General features: G+C 38.3%; 1 protein-coding gene across 2 annotated transcripts in view; it reads left to right on the top strand.

The window, feature by feature from the left end:
* The first annotated feature begins 3,225 nt into the window (after positions 1-3,225).
* The window catches only part of ulk1a (unc-51 like autophagy activating kinase 1a), a 33,250-nt gene continuing 16,106 nt past the window's right edge, over positions 3,226-20,369 (top strand). Inside the window, exons 1-9 of one of the 2 annotated variants that reach the window (XM_061986062.1) lie at positions 3,226-3,723; positions 5,500-5,592; positions 6,015-6,056; positions 6,918-6,950; positions 7,030-7,066; positions 13,021-13,194; positions 13,305-13,378; positions 13,458-13,559; positions 16,885-16,943. In XM_061986062.1, the coding sequence (XP_061842046.1) occupies positions 3,634-3,723; positions 5,500-5,592; positions 6,015-6,056; positions 6,918-6,950; positions 7,030-7,066; positions 13,021-13,194; positions 13,305-13,378; positions 13,458-13,559; positions 16,885-16,943 (704 nt within the window). In that variant the 5' untranslated portion in view covers positions 3,226-3,633. The remainder of the gene's footprint in view (positions 3,724-5,499; positions 5,593-6,014; positions 6,057-6,917; positions 6,951-7,029; positions 7,067-13,020; positions 13,195-13,304; positions 13,379-13,457; positions 13,560-16,884; positions 16,944-20,369) is intronic. The other variant, XM_061986061.1, reaches the window with a different exon arrangement.

The raw sequence follows: 20,369 nt of genomic DNA, 5'->3' as shown, positions 1-20,369 counted from the left end.
ACTTTGCATCAGTCCATCTTAGGTAGTAAGCTCGGGCCCAGCGAAGCCGGCAGCGTTTCTGGGTGTTGTTGATAAATGGCTTTCGCTTTGCATAGTAGAGTTTAAACTTGCACTTACAGATGTAGCGACCAACTGTAGTTACTGACAGTGGTTTTCTGAAGTGTGAACTTTCTCAGTCTTTTTTTAAACATGTTGCAGGCATTCAATTCCAAATGAGCTAATATTTGCAAAAAATAACGTTTTCCAGTTTGAACGTTAAGTATCTTGTCTTTGCAGTCTATTCAATTGAATATAAGTTGAAATGGATTTGCAAATCTTTGTATTCTATTTTTATTAACCATTTGCACAACGTGCCAACTTCACTGGTTTTGGGGTTTGTATATTGATATGTTTATGTCAGGGATGTCCAAACCTTTTTTATTGAATGCTGCAGACTAAAGAATCAAAGAATGTATCGGTAATTTTGTTCATTTAAGTAGAATTTTTAGTAGAAAAAACAGCCTGCATTCCAGCTTTTTGTTACTGTATATGTGACAAACATATGGATAGGTACCGAATTAAGTACTTACAGGTACCGATGGAAGTCCGTCCATACTACCAGATACCCATTCACGTCAAATCAAACGGTGCCATATTTCGATACTTTTGTTGCACCTGACGTCCGGTTGCAAACTCTACACCGGCTCAAACCCTTGGCCCAGCAACAAGCAGTCAAGCAGCAATCAGCGGATTCGGTCAAACTGCTTCTACGTAACGTTACAATTTGTCATGCCAACAAAGCAAGATAAAGACACTCAAAAGTACAGTAAGGCTCAACTTTTCAAAATACGCAAGCTCCATGCTAATTTACATTGGATTTGCCATAGATATGCTACTAAATAGCATTAGTGATTTTGCATGGCAATTTCAACACCTACAAATTCAGTAATGAAAACGACAACTAAGATGCATGTTACAATTAAACAACACGTAAAAGTGTGATACTTACAGATGAAACACATTGTAGGCTCAACAAAAGAAAAGACTGGAACATTCAACTTAATGGCATAGACTACTTCCTGGCTAACCCTGTATTTCCACGACAGTGGACTCTTTCCGGTTTTTATTCAAGTCAATGTGTCAGTTTATCCACCTGCAGAACGGTAGAAAATGGACTGATGGATGGGCTGGAAAGAACATATTAAAATAATAATAATTTAATAAATACAACTTTATTTTAGTTTGGGGACCCCTGCATTACATGTTTTTGTTACATGTCTGGAAAAGAGTTGGAAGAAGCAGACGTTATTTAATCTGACCCGTTTTCCATTTCGTAGCAATTACGATCATATTTGTTTACTCCTCAATTTGTACTCACTTTTAATCCATAAATAATAAAGTTATCAAGTTGAATAAAATGTAATCCACATAACGAGATTAATAAAATACATTTCTTTTCTCAATATGGTTCGAGATGTTTGGCGACTTGTCCAGGGTGTACCCCGCCTTCCGCCTGAATGCAGCTGGGAAAGGCTCCAGCGACCCCCCGCGACCCTGAAAGGGACAAGCGGTAGAAAATGGATGTTTATCAGCATTCTTCTTCACTTGAGTTTAAGCAGTTTCTTAACCCTTGTGTAATGTTCATATTGTTGTTACTCAGCCAGCGTTTGTGGGTCTGATGGACCCGTTGCATTTTGTGGCTTTTAATGCCTCACAATCAAACACTTCTATGTTAAAATACTGAACAGATGTTTACCTTATCCCAATAAACATCTGTTCAGTATTTTAACATACAAGTGTTTGATTGTGAGGCATTAAAAGCCACAAAATGCAACGGGTCCATCAGACCCACAAACACTGGCTGAGTAACAACAATATGAACGTTGCACGGAAAATTTCTCTGCCAGTTTCTGCATCTCACAGGGATTCTTCTTTTGTGTTTCTGCACCTGCGGTTCCCACACAAGGTTGCAACATTGTTTGTCAACACTGTCTGCTCTCATTTTCTCGCACATTTGACCCTCTGATGTTCTGTGTACCTACACCCTGTCCTCCTCCTGTCTGGGCCTGCTCTGTGTGTCTGTGTGTTTGTGTGTCTGTGTGTGTGTGTGTGTAACATCAATTTCCACACTTCTATTAGCCCTGGGTCCAGTGGACCCAGACATCTTATACGTAATAGAAATGTGGAGGGGACGTGTATGGTGTCTGGTGGTGTGTGGTTATTAAAATCAATAAATCAATAAAGTACTTTCTATTCTATTAAATATGTATTCTGATATATGTTCTTCACAGAAAATTAGCCAAAGTCGGCGAGTCTTAGTTTGAAAAATTAATTGTATCATTTTTCTTTTAATAAAAAATGAAAACGGGTCCCACAGACCCGAATACCACACAAGGGTTAAAATTAGAGATGTCCGATTATCGGCCGATAAATGCTTTAAAATGTAATATCGGAAATTATCGGTATCGTTTTTTATTATCCGTATCGTTTTCCCCCTTTTTTTTTTTTTTTTTTTTTTTTTAATTAAATCAACATAAAAAACACAAGATACACTTACAATTAGTGCACCAACCAAAAACTCCCTCCCCCATTCACACAAAAGGGTTGTTTCTTTCTGTTATTAATATTCTGGTTCCTACATTATATATCAATATATATCAATACAGTCTGCAAGGGATACAGTCCGTAAGCACACATGATTGTGCGTGCTGCTGGTCCACTAATAGTACTAACCTTTAACAGTTCATTTGACTCATTTTCATTAATTACTAGTTTCTATGTAACTGTTTTATATTGTTTTACTTTCTTATTTATTCAAGAAAATGTTTTTAATTTATTTATCTTATTTTATTTTATTATTTAAAAAAAAAAAAGACCTTATCTTCACCATACCTGGTTGTCCAAATTAGGCATAATAATGTGTTAATTCCACGACTGTATATATCGGTATCGGTTGATGTCGGTATCGGTAATTAAGAGTTGGACAATATCGGATATCGGCAAAAAAGCCATTATCGGACATCCCTAGTTAAAATTGTTTCACTTCTTTGCTTAATTCATTCCATTATTTAATACAAATACTAATATACTTATTCGTCATTTGTTCAAACAAAACAGATGGCAAAAGGCAGGCGGGGCCGCAGTTCCAACATTCTGTTGTTTACCATGGATGGCCTCGAATAAATAATTTACAAGGTGTCATTGAAGGCATCGTCGTCAGACAGCTGCCGCTCCTGGGTTCGCGCATGCCCAATGGCAACATGGAATGCCCAAAGGGTAGGGGAGCGATATAAGGTGAGGAGGAGAAACAAGTTACCGGTAATAAATGAGCTCCGACCGAATAAACACTAACTCTTGTACCGCGTCTCTACAACGCGTGTGTGCGATCTTTTTGAAACATTAAAATAGCACTCGCTCGTTAGTTATTGTTGACATCCGGTCGCACGTGTTCGAACTTTCCATGGCCACTGACTGACAACTTTGTACGACGTCGTCTTTAATCCGAATTCCAGTGTGAAGACACTACCGGCGTCCATTAAAAATGGGATCCCCCACCTTTGGAGGAGGCTCTTCGGGTCTGTACCTGTGTCTCGTTCGGTGGTGACTAACAGAGAGTCTTCCTCAACCTGCTCGGATACTCGCTCGCTTTTCCTCATGGAGTCTGTTGGCATGTTTGAGTTCAGCAGGAAAGACCTGATTGGTCACGGAGCCTTTGCGGTTGTGTTCAAAGGACGTCATAAAGAGGTAACTTTCACGACATTATGTGTGTGGTTGTGGCGTCCAATATGTTGTATTCCTATGTTTGTCAAGAAACATTGCGTCTAATATGTTCTATTTCTATGTTTGTCAAGAAACATTGCGTCTAATATGTTGTATTCCTATGTTTGTCAAGAAACATTCCGTTTAACATGTTCTATTCCTATGTTTGTCAAGAAACATTGCGTCTAACATGTTCTATTCCTATGTTTGTCAAGAAACATTCCGTTTAACATGTTCTATTCCTATGTTTGTCAAGAAACATTGCGTCTAACATGTTCTATTCCTGTTTGTCAAGAAACATTGTGTGTTAATATGTTCTATTTCTGTTTGTCAAGACACATTACGTCTTATATGTTCTATTTGTGTTTGTCAAGAAACATTGCGTCTAAAATGTTCTATTTCTGTTTTGTCAAGAAACATTGTGTCGAACATGTTCTATTTCTATGTTTGTCAAGAAACATTGTGTCTAATATGTTGTATTCCTATGTTTGTCAAGAAACATTGTGTCTAGTATGTTCTATTCCTATATTTGTTAAGAAACATTACATCTAACGTGTTCTATCCGTGTTTGTCAAGAAACATTGCGTCTTATGTTCTATTTATGATTGTCAAACATTGTGTCTAACATGTTCTATTCCTATGTTTGTCAAAAAACAACGTGTCTATAAGTTGTATTCCTGTTTGTCAAGAAACATTGCGTCTAATATGTTCTATTCCTGTTTGTTAAGAAACATTGCGTCTAATATGTTCTATTCCTGTTTGTCAAGAAACATTGCGTCTAATATGTTCTATTCCTATGTTTGTCAAGAAACATTGTGTTGAACATGTTCTATTCCTATGTTTGTCAAGAAACATTGCGTCTAATATGTTCTATTTCTGTTTGTCAAGAAACATTGCGCCTTATATGTTCTATTTCTGTTTGTCAAGAAACATTGCGTCTTATATGTTCTATTTACGTTTGTCAAGAAACATTGTCTAATATGTTCTATTCCTATGTTTGTCAAGAAACATTGTGTCTAACATGTTGTATTTTTGTTTGTCAAGAAACATGTTCTATTCCTATGTGTGTCAAGAAACATTGTGTCTAATATGTTGTATTCCTATGTGTGTCAAGAAACATTGTGTCTAATATGTTCTATTCCTGTTTGTCAAGAAACATTGTGTCTAATAGGTTCTATTCCTATGTTTGTCAAGAAACATTGCGTCTGTGTTCTATTCCTATGTTTGTCAAGAAACGTTACGTTTTATATGTTCTATTCCTGTTTGTCAAGAAACATTGCGTCTCATATGTTCTATTCCTATGCTTGTCAAGAAACATTGCGTCTTATATGTTCTATTTATGTTTGTCAAGAAACATTGTGTCTAATATGTTCTATTCCTATGTTTGTCAAGAAACATTGCGTCTAATATGTTCTATTCCTATGTTTGTCAAGAAACATTGTGTCTAATATGTTCTATTCCTATGTTTGTCAAGAAACATTGCGTCTAATATGTTCTATTCCTATGTTTGTCAAGAAACATTGTGTCTAATATGTTCTATTCCTATGTTTGTCAAGAAACATTGTGTCTAATATGTTCTATTCCTATGTTTGTCAAGAAACATTGCGTCTAATATGTTCTATTCCTATGTTTGTCAAGAAACATTGTGTCTAATATGTTCTATTCCTATGTTTGTCAAGAAACATTGTGTCTAATATGTTCTATTCCTATGTTTGTCAAGAAACATTGCGTCTAATATGTTCTACTCCTATGTTTGTCAAGAAACACGAGTGGGAAGTAGCTGTGAAGTGCATCAACAAGAAAAACCTGGCCAAATCTCAATCTCTACTTGGAAAAGAAATAAAGATATTAAAGGTAACTAATACTTGGATTTTATTTAGAAGATGTGTTTGCATGCAGAGATGAGTAATGCATGACAGCATATCATAGCAATCTCCTAATGACGTGCAAGGAGAGGGGTGTCCAATGGATGCAATTTTGTTTATATATTATTAACAGCTATTTTGTATTCATTGTAAAAATCCTCAATTATTAGTATCGACTTTTTCTTGTTCCATTATGCCTTATTTTTCCACACTTGGTTGGATTTAAGATACCACTGCCCGAGTCTGTGAGCAATATGGGAATGATCTATTTGGAGAATGGTCAAGGTTCGAGGCATCAAATGATAGTGCATCATTGCCGTTTATGTCTGTGAGCTCATCTTTTGATCCTGCAAGGACAATTTCTTCTACAAATTCTTCTTTAAGCCATGTTTTGTTTATTCATCTCTCCAGGAACTCAAACACGAAAATATAGTCAGTCTACTGGACTATCAGGTAGGTGTGGTCGTCCATCTTTCTTCCAGAACATGTTGTCATGCATTTTTCTACCGCTTGTTCCTTTCGGGGGAAGCGGGGGTTTGCTGTAGCCTAAACCAGCTGCACCCTAGACAAGTCACCACCTCATCGCAGGGCCAACACAGATAGACAACATTCACACTCACATTCTGTCAAACTTTAAATATCATCTGAAGAATACCGTATTCAATATATTGCTACGTATCTTATTTGTTTTTACATTTTACGGTATGCATAAGACACAGCTAATCCTTCAAAGCATTTTACAAATGGGACAGGATATAAGCCATTTGCTCACATGTGAGTTTGTGTGAATGAAAAGCTTCACACTTTGCCAGACAAGCAGACATGTTTGAGCTAATCGCTTTATTTCTGACAGATGGCAGGGTGCATACAGTTAAACAAAGGCTTATGAAGTATCAGCTCACACCAGATGCACTGATGATTTAAGATTATTCAATGAGATTAGGTCAGGCTGCAAGAGACTTTTCTGATCACCTGTTAACCTGCACTCTCTTATACAAAGTATTTCGCTAAGTATGATCAGTGGCAGGGCGCTTTTCTGTGGTACTAATGACAAAGAAGTGTCGGCCTGTATCCTCCACACTACTCTCGCCTAAGGTGTCAAGGACAGAAACCTTACACTTGGCACCCTCCATCTCACCACTTCGCCTCACGTGTGATGCTTATGCGGTTTTAGTTCCGCTGTTGATCCAAAAGTGTGTCAGCTTGGGCCTTGTTGATGATTCTGCTGGCTCCTTCCAAGCATCAGATATTTACTATGATGTACAAAGGGGTTCCGTGCATTTTTGTGACAATTCTTTTTGTTTTTATCCTCAGGAAATGGGAGGATGTATATATCTTGTCATGGAGGTACAATATGTTCCAAGGATATTTTTCACATATTGGGAAAATATTACAATTCCTGATGACATGTCCCTTATCTTGACAGTACTGCAATGGAGGTGACCTGGCTGAATACCTTCAGTGTAAGTATCTTAATGTACCTTGCGTCACGCTTTGCTTTTAAAATTGCTGGTATTCCGACACGTGACTTCTTCTCGTTAGTGAAAACCAGTGGTGGTCGACCAAGCTAAGATGGCTGTTGTACAGAAAGCTGCGCGCCAAATATCTGAGTACAAAAGAGACCTAAACCTTCCTGCAAAAAGCAGATACGAGCCCAAAAATCCAACCTTTACAATGGAATAGATCCCTATCAGTGACGTGGAGTCACTAGAGGCAGGTGAGGCGGGGCCTCACCTGCCATCATGGAAAGAAAAAAAATGTAAAAAGAAAAAAATTTAATTAAATTGTTATATGTATGCAGTGATTATACTATAAAGTTATTTTCCATTTAACTTCACCAGTTTTAGATTATTTTTATTCAAAATTGCTGAATTTTCACATTTGCCATTCAAATACTGAGACGAGACGGTGCGGTGAACAGCAGCCAGTTGAGGCACGTCACTCAGTGCCTCAACATGGCGGACTCGGCTAACTGCTGGCCTGCTGTGCAGTGAGACTGTATTGCTATATGAATTATATTATACATTTCCATAGTTTAGTTAGCTGAGGTATATAATGTACAGTGTATTTTGTCAACAACTGTATGTGTGAAACGTATTTCTTGTGCTGAGCGATCATAAAACGGCTGCAAAAGACGCACTGGCTGAGGCTCGCCTCCTGCACCCCCGCCGTAAAATTGTTATATCAACTAAAGCCCACACTTAAACTTTCCACGTGCAAGATTGAATCTATTTAAAAAAGTTATTTCATAAGAAGCCAAAAAGTGCAAAAACAATAATGTTCGTGTTGGAGGAGTTGTGAATGACTGCAGGGCCACAACATTAGGTACACCTGCAGACTGCAGGTGCCAAGAGCGGAAGTGATGACATGTTGTAGTGGAGCGGAGGTTTTTGAAAGAAGGTAAATAAAGTGGTCCTCGTGTAAACTGGAGCCTCCGTGTTTGTTATTTTGTAGTTTCATACAGTATAGGCGACATTTATAAACCCTCGGTTACACTTTTTTAAATATATTCAATCTTGCACGTGGAAAGTTTTAAGTGAGGGCTTTAGTTGATATAACATATCAACATATCATTACTCCAGCACAACAGCGGCAAATGGACTTTATTTATAAGTAAAGGTAAGACCATAATAACGTTTTTTTTATTAAATGTGCTTTTTTGTGTGCTACAGTTTGTATGTGTAAAGTTAAAGTTAAGTTAAAGTACCAATGATTGTCACACACACACTAGGTGTAATAAAATGTGTCCTCTGCATTTGACCCATCCCCTTGATCACCCCCTGGGAGGTGAGGGGAGCAGTGGGCAGCAGCGGCGCCGCGCCAGGGAATAATTTTTGGTGATTTAACCCCCAATTCCAACCCTTGATACTGAGTGCCAAGCAGGGAAAAATGCTGGTATGAGCTTTTAAACATAACCCGTTAACTGCTGCCAATCAAATGGTGAATAAGATACTCTTTAGGGTTCATATGTTTGTAAATCTGACTGTGATGAAGTCAGTGCCTTACCAGCCATGAACCTCACCGCACGTCACTGATCCCTATACTTTATTAAAAAAAGATTTGTTGAGGGATATCAAAGATTACGTCGGTTGCGTTCCCAGACATATCGAACGATTGTGCTCCAGATGCTATTTTACACGACAAAACAGATGGAAACTTGGAAAAGCCTAGAGGTCTACAACTTCTTTTTGTATGCCTGGATCAAGGAAATTGTCAAGACTCTCGCTGATAAATATGCATAGTTTTTGCTCGGGTAAGGTTGCGTTTCATGATTTAATTTTGCGTCTAAGTTGCCTTGTTTGTTGCTGTTGCACGCGCCTTTTATGAGTAGCGTGTTTATCTCTGTTTTTATCCTAATATAGCTATAGATGTCAACATTGTGTATGTGCTGAACGCTTCATATATGATTGTTGTCTTTGGTAAAATCTTAACTCTTTTAGGTTTTGCTGACATTTGTTTGCTTTTATTTAGACACACCAAGTTGGTGCTTTTCGAAATACTCGTAGCAAACGTGTTTAAGAAATACTAACTAATATCAAAATAATACTTAAATGGGAAATAATAACCGTCAAAAGTATATCAAAGAAACCTTTAACGAAGTGATCACTGCAAACTCATGCATTCTTCGACTTGTCTCCCTTGGACTGGAGTGTGCATGCTTTTCTCGTCGTCGTTTCCGCAAATCTTGCACTTTTCCGCCATTTTTGATAACCTCTCGAGGAACTCTGAAGAAACGTTTATCCTTTACGTGATTTCAACGATTCGTACAGCCGAAAACAACACAAGCATAGGGCATTTTTTCTTTGAGAAAGGCTAAAGGCGCCTAGTACCCATTGAAAACAGAGCTAGCTTGACCACCACCAGTATTCATTGGGCGGGACGTGAGCCGGAAGTGACATCAGTCACATTCCAGCAATAGGGCATTCTCGATACCTGTCACAACTTAAGACTTAGACTTCCTTTTTATTGTCATTCAAATTTGAACTTTACAGTACAGATAAGAACAACATTTCGTTGCATTAGCTCATGGTAGTGCAGGATAAAAAAGCAATAAGGTGCAGATATAAATAAATAGATTACTGTACAGATAAATATATTGCACTTTTGCTAATGCATCCAGGTTTATGGATGTATATTATATTGTCTTTATATTCCAGCGAGTTAATCCATTTTTGGGGGGAATGCGTTCAAGAGTATTACGGCCTAAGGGAAGAAGCTGTTACAGAACATGGAGATTCTGCTACGGAGGCTGCGGAGCCTCTTTCTAGAGTCCAGCAGTGAAAACAGTCCTTGGGGGGGGGGGAGTAAGAGGAGTCTCTGCAGATTTTCTGAGCCCTGGTACCGCTTTCAGCAGCTTTAAATGCATGTTTAATATTGCTGTACACCATGTCCAGCGTGCTTCCACTGGTTAAAGGGGTTATATTATGATTTTTCGTTTTTAAATGTAAAACACTTCCTTGTAGTCTACATAATATGTGATTGGGGTGCTTTTGTCATGATCTTGCATAGATTCCATTTACAGATCATCTTCAGAAGGCGCCGTTTTGTGGGCGGTCTTATTTACATGCCAAAGCCCTCCTCCAGGCCATGCCCCCTTAGAATGCGTCTCCACCTTGTCAGCCATGTTGTAGTTTTTAGAGCTTTCATATCGAGTTTACTGACCGATATAAGTTGGAACCATATGCTACTTTTTTATCAGAATGGCAACAGCGCAGGATTTTGGCATGCATGTGCATGTATGAGCCAGTCTGCCCCACAACAAAAGGATAAAGAAAAAGAAGGAACTTATTGACTACAACTTTGGAGTAGGGCTCGGCGATATAGAAAAAAATTATCACGATAAATTTTTTCATATCAAGTTGGTTTTGCTTTAAGACCGGGTCAAACATAGTTGTTTGGAAACATGTTGAGAGCAGCAATGCCAGCGGGTCAGTGTGGCTTTTAAGAGGCTTGCTGTGTTCTGTGGTTTGGGGGTGGTGGGATTTAAATGTCCCCACAAGTTCTTAAGCAAATTATCACTAATACCCTTGACCAAGATTAAACTAAGCTATATAAATTGGCTTGTGATGAAGTCATTTGTATTAAAAACCATAATACACCGCATGGCTATTTAATTATTACCAGATTTTTTCTTCTTGCCTTGAAAGTGCCATGTGATTCCACCACTGATCAACATTTCTTACTAAATGTGTTTTCTGATTCAGGTTAGAAACAAGTATGATGATGATGATGATGATGATGATACTGCTCTTGACACAGTTTATTTTTCATTGGCTAAATCTGGCCGGTCAGCTTGGCCGTTTGAATGCTGATGTAAAGTGCTGGTGTAATTCTGTCGGTGTGTCTTATTTTGTAGACTTGACTGTTTTGTGTGCCTGCCAGGAGGCACGGCCAGCTATTTGCAGGACGCCACAGAAGCACACTGGCTCACAGAGCACGCACATGACCTCACCCATCTGTCACACTTACCCTTGTCCTCTAATGGAAAAACACAGCAGCCTTTGCAATAATATCCAAAAGAGGATAAACAAATTCTCTTCAACAAAGTATGACTCGAATATGTTATGACGGTAATGCACTCAAAGTTAATCTAAAGTAACACTTTTGTTTTTGCTAGCTCTACTCAAAAGATCTAAAACATGTTTTCTCTTTTTACAAAAGGCCTATTACTCTGAAATATTGTTGACAAATCTGTCTAAATATGTGCTAGTGAGCACTTCCACTACAAAATGTTCAGTTTCATGGGATTTGTTCAGCTTTGGTGGACATGCCTATTGCACACTCACTAAAAAATTGAGACATCTGTGGGTAGGGCTGCAACGATCAATCGATTAATTCGATTTAAAAAGCTTTGATTTATAGTTTGAGTGTAACTAATAAAAATGTATAAAAATCCAGACCACATGGAGTGCCCAAAACTGTACATTCATGGACATAGTTTTCGCACGGCCACTACAATAGACCGAGCGCAGATTAGAGCGGTGGTGTGTGGGTGCCGTAATCTGTGGCAGGGAACATCAGAGTTGTTGTTTTTTTTTAATTAATGGACACTTGTAAAAATGCAATTTAAATGTGGATGCTGTGCATTTATTAGAAACAATGAAGACTATAACCAGCAGAAAAAAGGGTGTATATTTTGAAATGTTTTCCTAAAATACACATTGAGGTTATCAATTGTGTTTTAGCCGGTTACTCGATCAATCGAACAAAGTACCGTATTTTTCGGACTATAAGTCACAGTTTTTTTCATAGTTTGGCCGGGGGTGCGACTTATACTCAGGAGCGACTTATGTGTGAAATTATTAACACATTACCGTAAAATATCATATAATATTATTTAGCTCATTCACGTAAGAGACTAGACGTATAAGATTTCATGGGATTTAGCGATTAGGAGTGACAGATTGTTTGGTAAAAGTATAGCATGTTCTATATGTTATAGTTATTTGAATGACTCTTAGCATAATATGTTATGTTAACATACCAGGCACGTTCTCAGTTGGTTATTTATGCATCATATAACGTACACTTATTCAGCCTGTTGTTCACTATTCTTTATTTATTTTAAATTGCCTTTCAAATGTCTGTTCTTGGTGTTGGGTTTTATCAAATAAATTTCCCCCAAAAATGCGACTTATATATGTTTTTTTAATTCTTTATTATGCATTTTCGGCAGGTGCGACTTATACTCCGGTGCGACTTATACTCCAAAAAATACGGTAATTGATGGATTACTAAACTAATCGATAGCTGCGGCCCTATCTGTGGCATGGTTCTGTGTAACATTGCACATTTTGAGTGGCCAGACTAAGGGTCACATACTGTATGTAATAATAAGAATCATGCTACCTTATCAGCATCTTATTGTGCCACACCGGTGAGGTGAATGAATTACATCAGCATAGGAGAAACGCTCACTAACACAGATTTGACCAATATTTTGAAAAAAGTTTTAGATTGTTGAGTTCAGCTCAAAAAGGTGGGCACAAAACCAATACTGTTGTGTTTTCTTGTTTCGGTTTCAACCGATTCTTGCAATGTTGGTTTGTATAAAAATTTATAATAAAACCTTTTCAAAACAGGTTATAGGTTACAAAAGCTCCTCTTGGTACTAAGGTAAAACATATTTTCATAAATAGATTGTGGTAGAAAAAAAATGGATTATGAAGATTATGAATCGGATCACATTCAAAATGCAATTCAAATGTAAATCGAATTTTTTTTTTTTAGCATCCCTAATGGAAGTTTTTAAAACCTTTGTTTTGAACATGGTGTAAAGCAAACAAAAGGCCTTACAAAATTTTCTGGAAGGTTTATAAACCCTTCTGGCATGTTTCTTGACATTCCGTATTCTTCATGGAATTTTGTTCCTAAGATACGGTATTAATTCAGTGCGTGTTTTGGTTTTTTTCCTCAGGCAAGAGGACGTTAAGTGAGGACACAATCCGAGTGTTCTTTCAACAGATTGCTCAGGCCATGAAGGTTCTGCAAAGCAAGGGCATCCTTCACAGAGACCTGAAACCCCAGAACATCTTGCTTTGCCACCCAAAGGGAAGACGATCCAGTTCCATCAACACCTGTGTGAAAATTGGTAAAGATTTATGTATATAATATTGCATATGACTTATTATTTTGTCTATAGCACACCGTGTTTTATCTTTAATGTGCTGCAAATTCCATAAATTCTCTCACCTCCTGCAGCGGACTTTGGCTTTGCACGTCATCTTCAGACAAACATGATGGCAGCAACACTGTGCGGCTCTCCCATGTACATGGTGAGTTGAAGGTCTCTTAACATTCCCTGTGTTCAAGTGTAGCCATTGCACTCAACTTCTAAACTGTGTCTGGACACAGGCTCCCGAGGTTATCATGTCCCAGAATTATGATGCCAAAGCTGATCTGTGGAGCATCGGTACCATTATTTACCAGTGTCTCACTGGAAAAGCCCCATTTCACGTGAGTAACCTAAAAGCATGCAAGTTAGCCTGCACAAACATGTATACTGTACGTCACAAAAGTGCTTGTTTAGGTCTCTTATTTCATAATCCCTCCGCGAATCTGCTTTTAGAGGTCCTGGTTTCCTAGAAAGGGTGTTCTCATTATAGTCAACATAAAACTGAACATGATGCATCCTTTTTTCGAAACACAGAAACATGAGCTATGACTGAGCAGCTGGCTGACACCCTCCCTGGTCTTCAAGTGCTGTGTGGAAATTACTGCATGTTAATTCGGAAAGATCTTTATTTACTGGGTGAGGGGTGAACGAATGGCTGTCAGCCATTTCTCAGAACCTCGAGTAAATATCGTTACACAACGTTTCTTATTAGTTTGTGACGTCTACATGGCTGCTCAGATTAAATCTTTTTTAGATTGCCGTCCATTGCAGTATATTTTTAGTTGAGGAAGCAACGTTCCTCATTTATAAAGGTAATTTTCCTAGAGATTACGTTTTTTGGCAGATCAGCAATTTTGGAAAAGTCCAGAGACACACTTTAAGGGAAGATTTTCATTATTGCCTACACTCCAGTATTCATATAAGAACGATCCACAAGCCTGCCGTTAGGTGGCAGCAGTTCTTAATCAAATTTCACAGGCTCTCTTTTATACACAGGAGAAGTAGTAAATACACAGGAACATGTGTACAGAGCTAACTGAGGCAGACAAATGGAGGAATTAGTGACAGGAATGGAAAGATAAGAGTAAGACAAAGCATACATAGCCTTTGGCTTTACCGTAACTACAGTAGGAAATGAGGAAAGACCAGTGTGTGTTTTATGCCATTCTATTACACTTTGACACATTCTATCTCTGTGAGATGCATGTTTCTACTGTTGCTGCAATAAACACAAAGTACACATTCCAGCTGAAAATTGAGCAAGAGTTGTGAGTAGTAAAATCAAGTTTGAAGACCAGATTAGAAAGGATATTGCAGTGCATAAAGGGCTTACTGCAACCACTAAATATGAACAGAATAATCTCCAAATTTGATGATGGCAAATTGCATTGAACTTGAATGTGTCCATATAAAACCGACAAATGCCGTGAAATAAGTTTGAAATAATTAGTAACGGTTAATTGTGTTTAATAAACACATTCTCAAACTGATGTTAAAGGGGAACATTATCACCAGACCTATGTAAGCGTCAATATATACCTTGATGTTGCAGAAAAAAGACCACATATTTTTTTAACCGAGTTCCGAACTCTAAATGGGTGAATTTTGGCGAATTAAACGCCTTTCTATTATTCGCTCTAGGAGCGATAACGTCACAACGTGACGTCACATCGGGAAGCAATCCGCCATTTTCTCAAACACCGAGCCAAATCAGCTCTGTTATTTTCGACTGTTTTCCGTACCTTGGACACATCATGCCTCGTCGGTGTGTTGTCGGAGGGTGTAACAACACGAACAGGGACGGATTCAAGTTGCACTAGTGGCCCAAAGATGCGAAAGTGGCAAGAAATTGGACGTTTGTTCCGCACACTTTACCGACGAAAGCTATGCTACGACAGAGATGGCAAGAATGTGTGGATATCCTGCGACACTCAAAGCAGATGCATTTCCAACGATGAAGTCAAAGAAATCTGCCGCCAGACCCCCATTGAATCTGCCGGAGTGTGTGAGCAATTCAGGGACAAAGGACCTCGGTAGCACGGCAAGCAATGGCGGCAGTTTGTTCCCGCAGACGAGCGAGCTAAACCCCCTGGATGTCTTGGCTCACACCGTCCCTTATGCCACCGAAGATGATCAAGAGAAGAATATCGACCCTAGCTTCCCTGGCCTGCTGACATCAACTCCAAAACTGGACAGATCAGCTTTCAGGAAAAGAGAGCGGATGAGGGTATGTCTACAGAATATATTAATTGATGAAAATTGGGCTGTCTGCACTCTCAAAGTGCATGTTGTTGCCAAATGTATTTCATATGCTGTAAACGTAGTTCATAGTTGTTAGTTTCCTTTAATGCCAAACAAACACATACCAATCGTTGGTTAGAAGGCGATCGCCGAATTCGCCCTCGCTTTCTCCCGTGTCGCTGGCTGTCGTGTCGTTTTCGTCGGTTTCGCTTGCATACGGTTCAAACCGATATGGCTCAATAGCTTCAGTTTCTTCTTCAATTTCGTTTTCGCTACCTGCCTCCACACTACAACCATCCGTTTCAATACATGCGTAATCTGTTGAATCGCTTAAGCCGCTGAAATCCGAGTCTGAATCCGAGCTAATGTCGCTATAGCTTGCTGTTCTATGCGCCATGTTTGTTTGTATTGGCATCACTATGTGACGTCACAGGAAAATGGACGGGTGTATATAACGATGGTTAAAATCAGGCACTTTGAAGCTTTTTTTAGGGATATTGCGTGATGGGTAAAATTTTGAAAAAAACTTCGAAAAATAAAATAAGCCACTGGGAACTGATTTTTAATGGTTTTAACCCTTCTGAAATTGTGATAATGTTCCCCTTTAAGGAGTGCGCAGTTTTTGGCATGTTCAAGGTATTTTTTAACTTGAATATATGTTCAGAAAAAATACTGTAAATGCAAATATTAACTTGTCATCCTTTTTGATAAGCTACAATACAAGCAATATTGTTGCACATTTTGCACAAAACAAAAAAAAAAAGTACTTGTTCTTTTTGAAAGGGCATAAGCTGATAAATTGATAGTGACCAATGTTTACAGTTTTAAAACATTTTCAGTGTTACTGTTGGTTTTATAAAAATGCACAACCTATTAAGCCATGTGTACGTGTTTCTGTCTATTGAAAATCACCAAACTAAACAAACAGTCTTGTTTAAATTGAGTTAATACTGTAAACTTAACATGGAGATTGGTTTTAGTTGTTGCAGATGTTCATCTACTTTAATAATAAGGTTATTATCTAAAGAATGTACCTCACACAGTGCATTGTACAGATAAATATCACGTTTTCAATAGTAATTCAATTCGCTGGAGAATGTATGCCCCTCATGCAGGGGTAGGGGGTGGGGGGATCATGACAGAAAATAATTGAGAAGCATTACTTAGTATTATGTAATGATGGATATCATGTTGTTTGTTTAACTGGCAGCTCCAAACATTCTACTTTCATCCTTGGTGAATGATCAACTCATTCATGTTTAAATGCAATGCAGCGTTTTTACAGTCCACAGAGACAAACCTATTCCGTTACAGTGAGAGATATTGGAAAACACTGACCATTTATTGAGTGGTGTTTTTCATATAACCATGATTTTGAGTGCTGGTGTATAATATTTTTCTTGTCTTAAAATATATTTTCTATAGGCGAACACACCACAGGAGCTCCGCCTCTTTTATGAGTGTAACAGGACCCTCGTACCGAGGTTGGTGCACCCTTTACACAACTGACGCTATCTACTGTATACACACACACACATTCATACACACACTTTTTAGCAGTAAGATAAAATACATTTCTATTCATGTTGAGGCAAGTTAAAAATGTATGGATGCAAAATTGTCACTGGTGCAGACACAGAACAACTGGCGGCATGTGAGTTACTGCAAAAGTAGTACAAAAATATTTAGGGGTTTCTCGAGTTCTGGGGTCTCTTTACATTTTTTCTTACAAGAACTACTTTAACAAATTAAAAATGTATCATTTCAAGCCAAACAAACTGAGCTTTTTCGGCATGAAGATTAACAAAATCTTATTTTGAATTTGAATTCAAAACAAAAATCAATTTCTTATTCTGCATCATGTATTTCAATATGCATTTCTTTCTAATGCATCTCAAATTATTAACTGTAAAGCTTAATGCTGTGAAATGGCGCTACATGTTACATTTTAACAAACTGACACGTGTGCACCGCAGATTACACACAAAGGGTTGGGTACCGAATTTGGTACTTTTATGGGCACTGGTCAAATTCTGTTGGTACTACAAAGTACCAATTCATGTAAAACCAAGTACCGTAGTACCATATTTCGATATCTCTGTTGCACATGATGTCCTCTGGTTGCAGACTCGGCACCGGCTCAAGCACTTGGCGTGCATATTCATAGCAAACTGCCTCTCGATAATGTTGCACTTTCCCATTACAACAAAGCAAGCATGCCCGATAAAAAAACACTCATATGGTAACTCCTCTTTTTAAAATGTGCTCGTGTGATGCTAATTTATATTGCATATGCCATATTGCCCAGGGGTTCTTTTCCTTTTTCACCTTGGGGCCACAACTTTTTCACTGCAGAGGTGGCCTGGCCCACTCAAATATTAACACTGAATTCGTAATCTTATTTGATTTTCTATTTTATCTTGATTTTAACTGTATTCAATAATTGTATCTAACCTACTGACAGTTTGCAACCTTGTCAAATGATCATCATCAATGTTTATTTATATAGCCCTAAATCACAAGTGTCTCAAAGGGCTGCACAAGCCACGACATCCTCGGTTCAGATACCACATAAGGGCAAGGAAAAACTCACAACCCAGTGGGATGTCAATGTGAATGACTATGAGAAACCTTGAAGAGGACCGCAGAAATTATATGTGTATGTGTTCATTACAAAGATTAATATTTATTTAACGCATAAACCTTAAGCTTGATCAAACAGATATGGGCCAGCAACCTCAGGGTTCCTGGTTCGATACCTGGCTTCCGCCATCCTAGTCACGGCCGTTGTGTCCTTCAGCAAGACACTTAAACTTGCTCTTGATGGGTCGCGGTTAGCGCCTTGATGGCAGCTCCCGCCATCAATGTGTGAATGGGTGAATGTGGAAATAGTGTCAAAGCGCTTTGGTACCTTGAAGGTAGAAAAGCGCAAGACAAGTATAACCCATTTACCATTTATATGAAACCATTAAAATCCTATAAAATTATAAGTCCTAACTAGAGATGTCCGATAATGGCTTTTTTGCCGCTATCCGATATTCCGATATTGTCCAACTCTTAATTACCGATTCCGATATCAACCGATACCGATATATACAGTCGTGGAATTAACACATTATTATACCTAATTTTGTTGTGATGCCCCGCTGGATGCATTAAACAATGTAACAAGGTCTTCCAAAATAAATCAACTCAAGTTATGGAAAAAAAATGCCAACATGGCACTGCCATATGTATTATTGAAGTCTCAAAGTGCATTATTTTTTTTAACATGCCTCAAAACGGCAGCTTGGAATTTGGGACATGCTCTCCCTGAGAGAGCATGAGGAGGTTGGGTTGGGGGGTTGTATATCGTAGCGTCCCGGAAGAGTTAGTGCTGCAAGGGGTTCTGGGTATTTGTTCTGTTGTGTTACGGTGCGGATGTTCTCCCGAAATGTGTTTGTCATTCTTGTTTGGTGTGGGTTCACAGTGTGGCGCATAGTTGTAACAGTGTTAAAGTTGTTTATACGGCCACCCTCAGTGTGACCTGTATGGCTGTTGACCAAGTATGCCTTGCATTCACTTCTGTGTGTGAAAAGCGGTAGATATTATGTGACTGGGCCGGCACGCAAAGGCAGTGCCTTTAAGGTTTATTGGCACTCTGTACTTCTCCCTACGTCCGTGTACACAGCGGTGTTTTAAAAAGTCATAAATTTTACTTTTTGAAACCGATACTGATAATTTTGAAACCGATAATTTCCGATATTACATTTTAAAGCATTTATCGGTCGATAATATCGGACTGCCGATATTATTGGACATCTCTAGTGCTAACCAAATATACTGCATAAGAAGAGACTAATAAATAACTGACAAAAAATTAATTTACATACAATTATTTGTGCTAAAATATACTAAATGAATAATGAATATGTTTCTTAAATAAACTATCAATGAAAGTAAAGTGCAAATGAAAATACAGCTTCAACACTTCAGTCATATTTTTTGCACTTAAAAAACTTCAATGACTTCTGTGTTTGATATAGTCATTACTGCCACAAGTGGTGGAATAGTGTATTACAACTGAGGACAGCTTCGACTCATACGAACCACAGCTGAGAAACAAGTTTTTTCGCGGCCCAACAATGCACATGCTAATGATTAGCATTAGCAATTTTTACACCTCAATTTTAAAAACTCCAAATTTGTTAATCGAAAAGTTACAATTGAACAGCTGGTGTGGAAAACTTACATCAAACCCTTTGTAGGGTTCAACAAAAGACTGGCACATTTAACGTAATGGCCAATGCTACTTCCTGATTACGGCAACAAATCGAGGACAAACTGAAATGAATGCACACTTGCAAATGAGACTCAGAAGTGTAAGAAAACAAGTTATCCACTCAGTGTTAAATGTTAAACAGAAATCTTTTAAAAATGGAGATGTTATAATTAGAGAATGATGAGCAATCTAGCGATAGTTTGGAGAACCCTGCTCTAGTTAAACTGAAACTATCTGTTTTTTGGCATGGTAGACAGAAAACATTTTGTTTGACTTTTGGCCTCCCTTATCTACTTTTGTGATTAAGCCACATTTGTGCGTGAGTGGGCATGGTTTTGTTTTCTTTGGGAGGGGTTCTAAATATAACTTGCTCTTAGCTGCCAGCCAGTCGTCTGTACTGCTACCATTTTCCATGTGACCCACAAAGTTCCACTGAGATATAAACACAGCCTGCGCTGACTAGAGTTACTTACTGGTATTTTAGTGCCCAGTTGTTTTTTTTCCAAAGCTGTGAGTCTGGATAAGCATTTGTATATTTTACAGCTCACTTTGTGTTTAAACAGATGTGGCCTAATAATTTTGTTCTTCAATAAAACATCACGTCAACACACGCTGTGAACACGCTGCAGCAAAAAAAAAAAAGAAGTCT

Source organism: Nerophis lumbriciformis, linkage group LG12 (assembly GCF_033978685.3).
Source record: "Nerophis lumbriciformis linkage group LG12, RoL_Nlum_v2.1, whole genome shotgun sequence".
NCBI lineage: Eukaryota > Metazoa > Chordata > Actinopteri > Syngnathiformes > Syngnathidae > Nerophis > Nerophis lumbriciformis.
The sequence above is the reverse complement of the archived record's forward strand: the minus strand, read 5'-3'. Positions and strand labels throughout refer to the sequence as shown.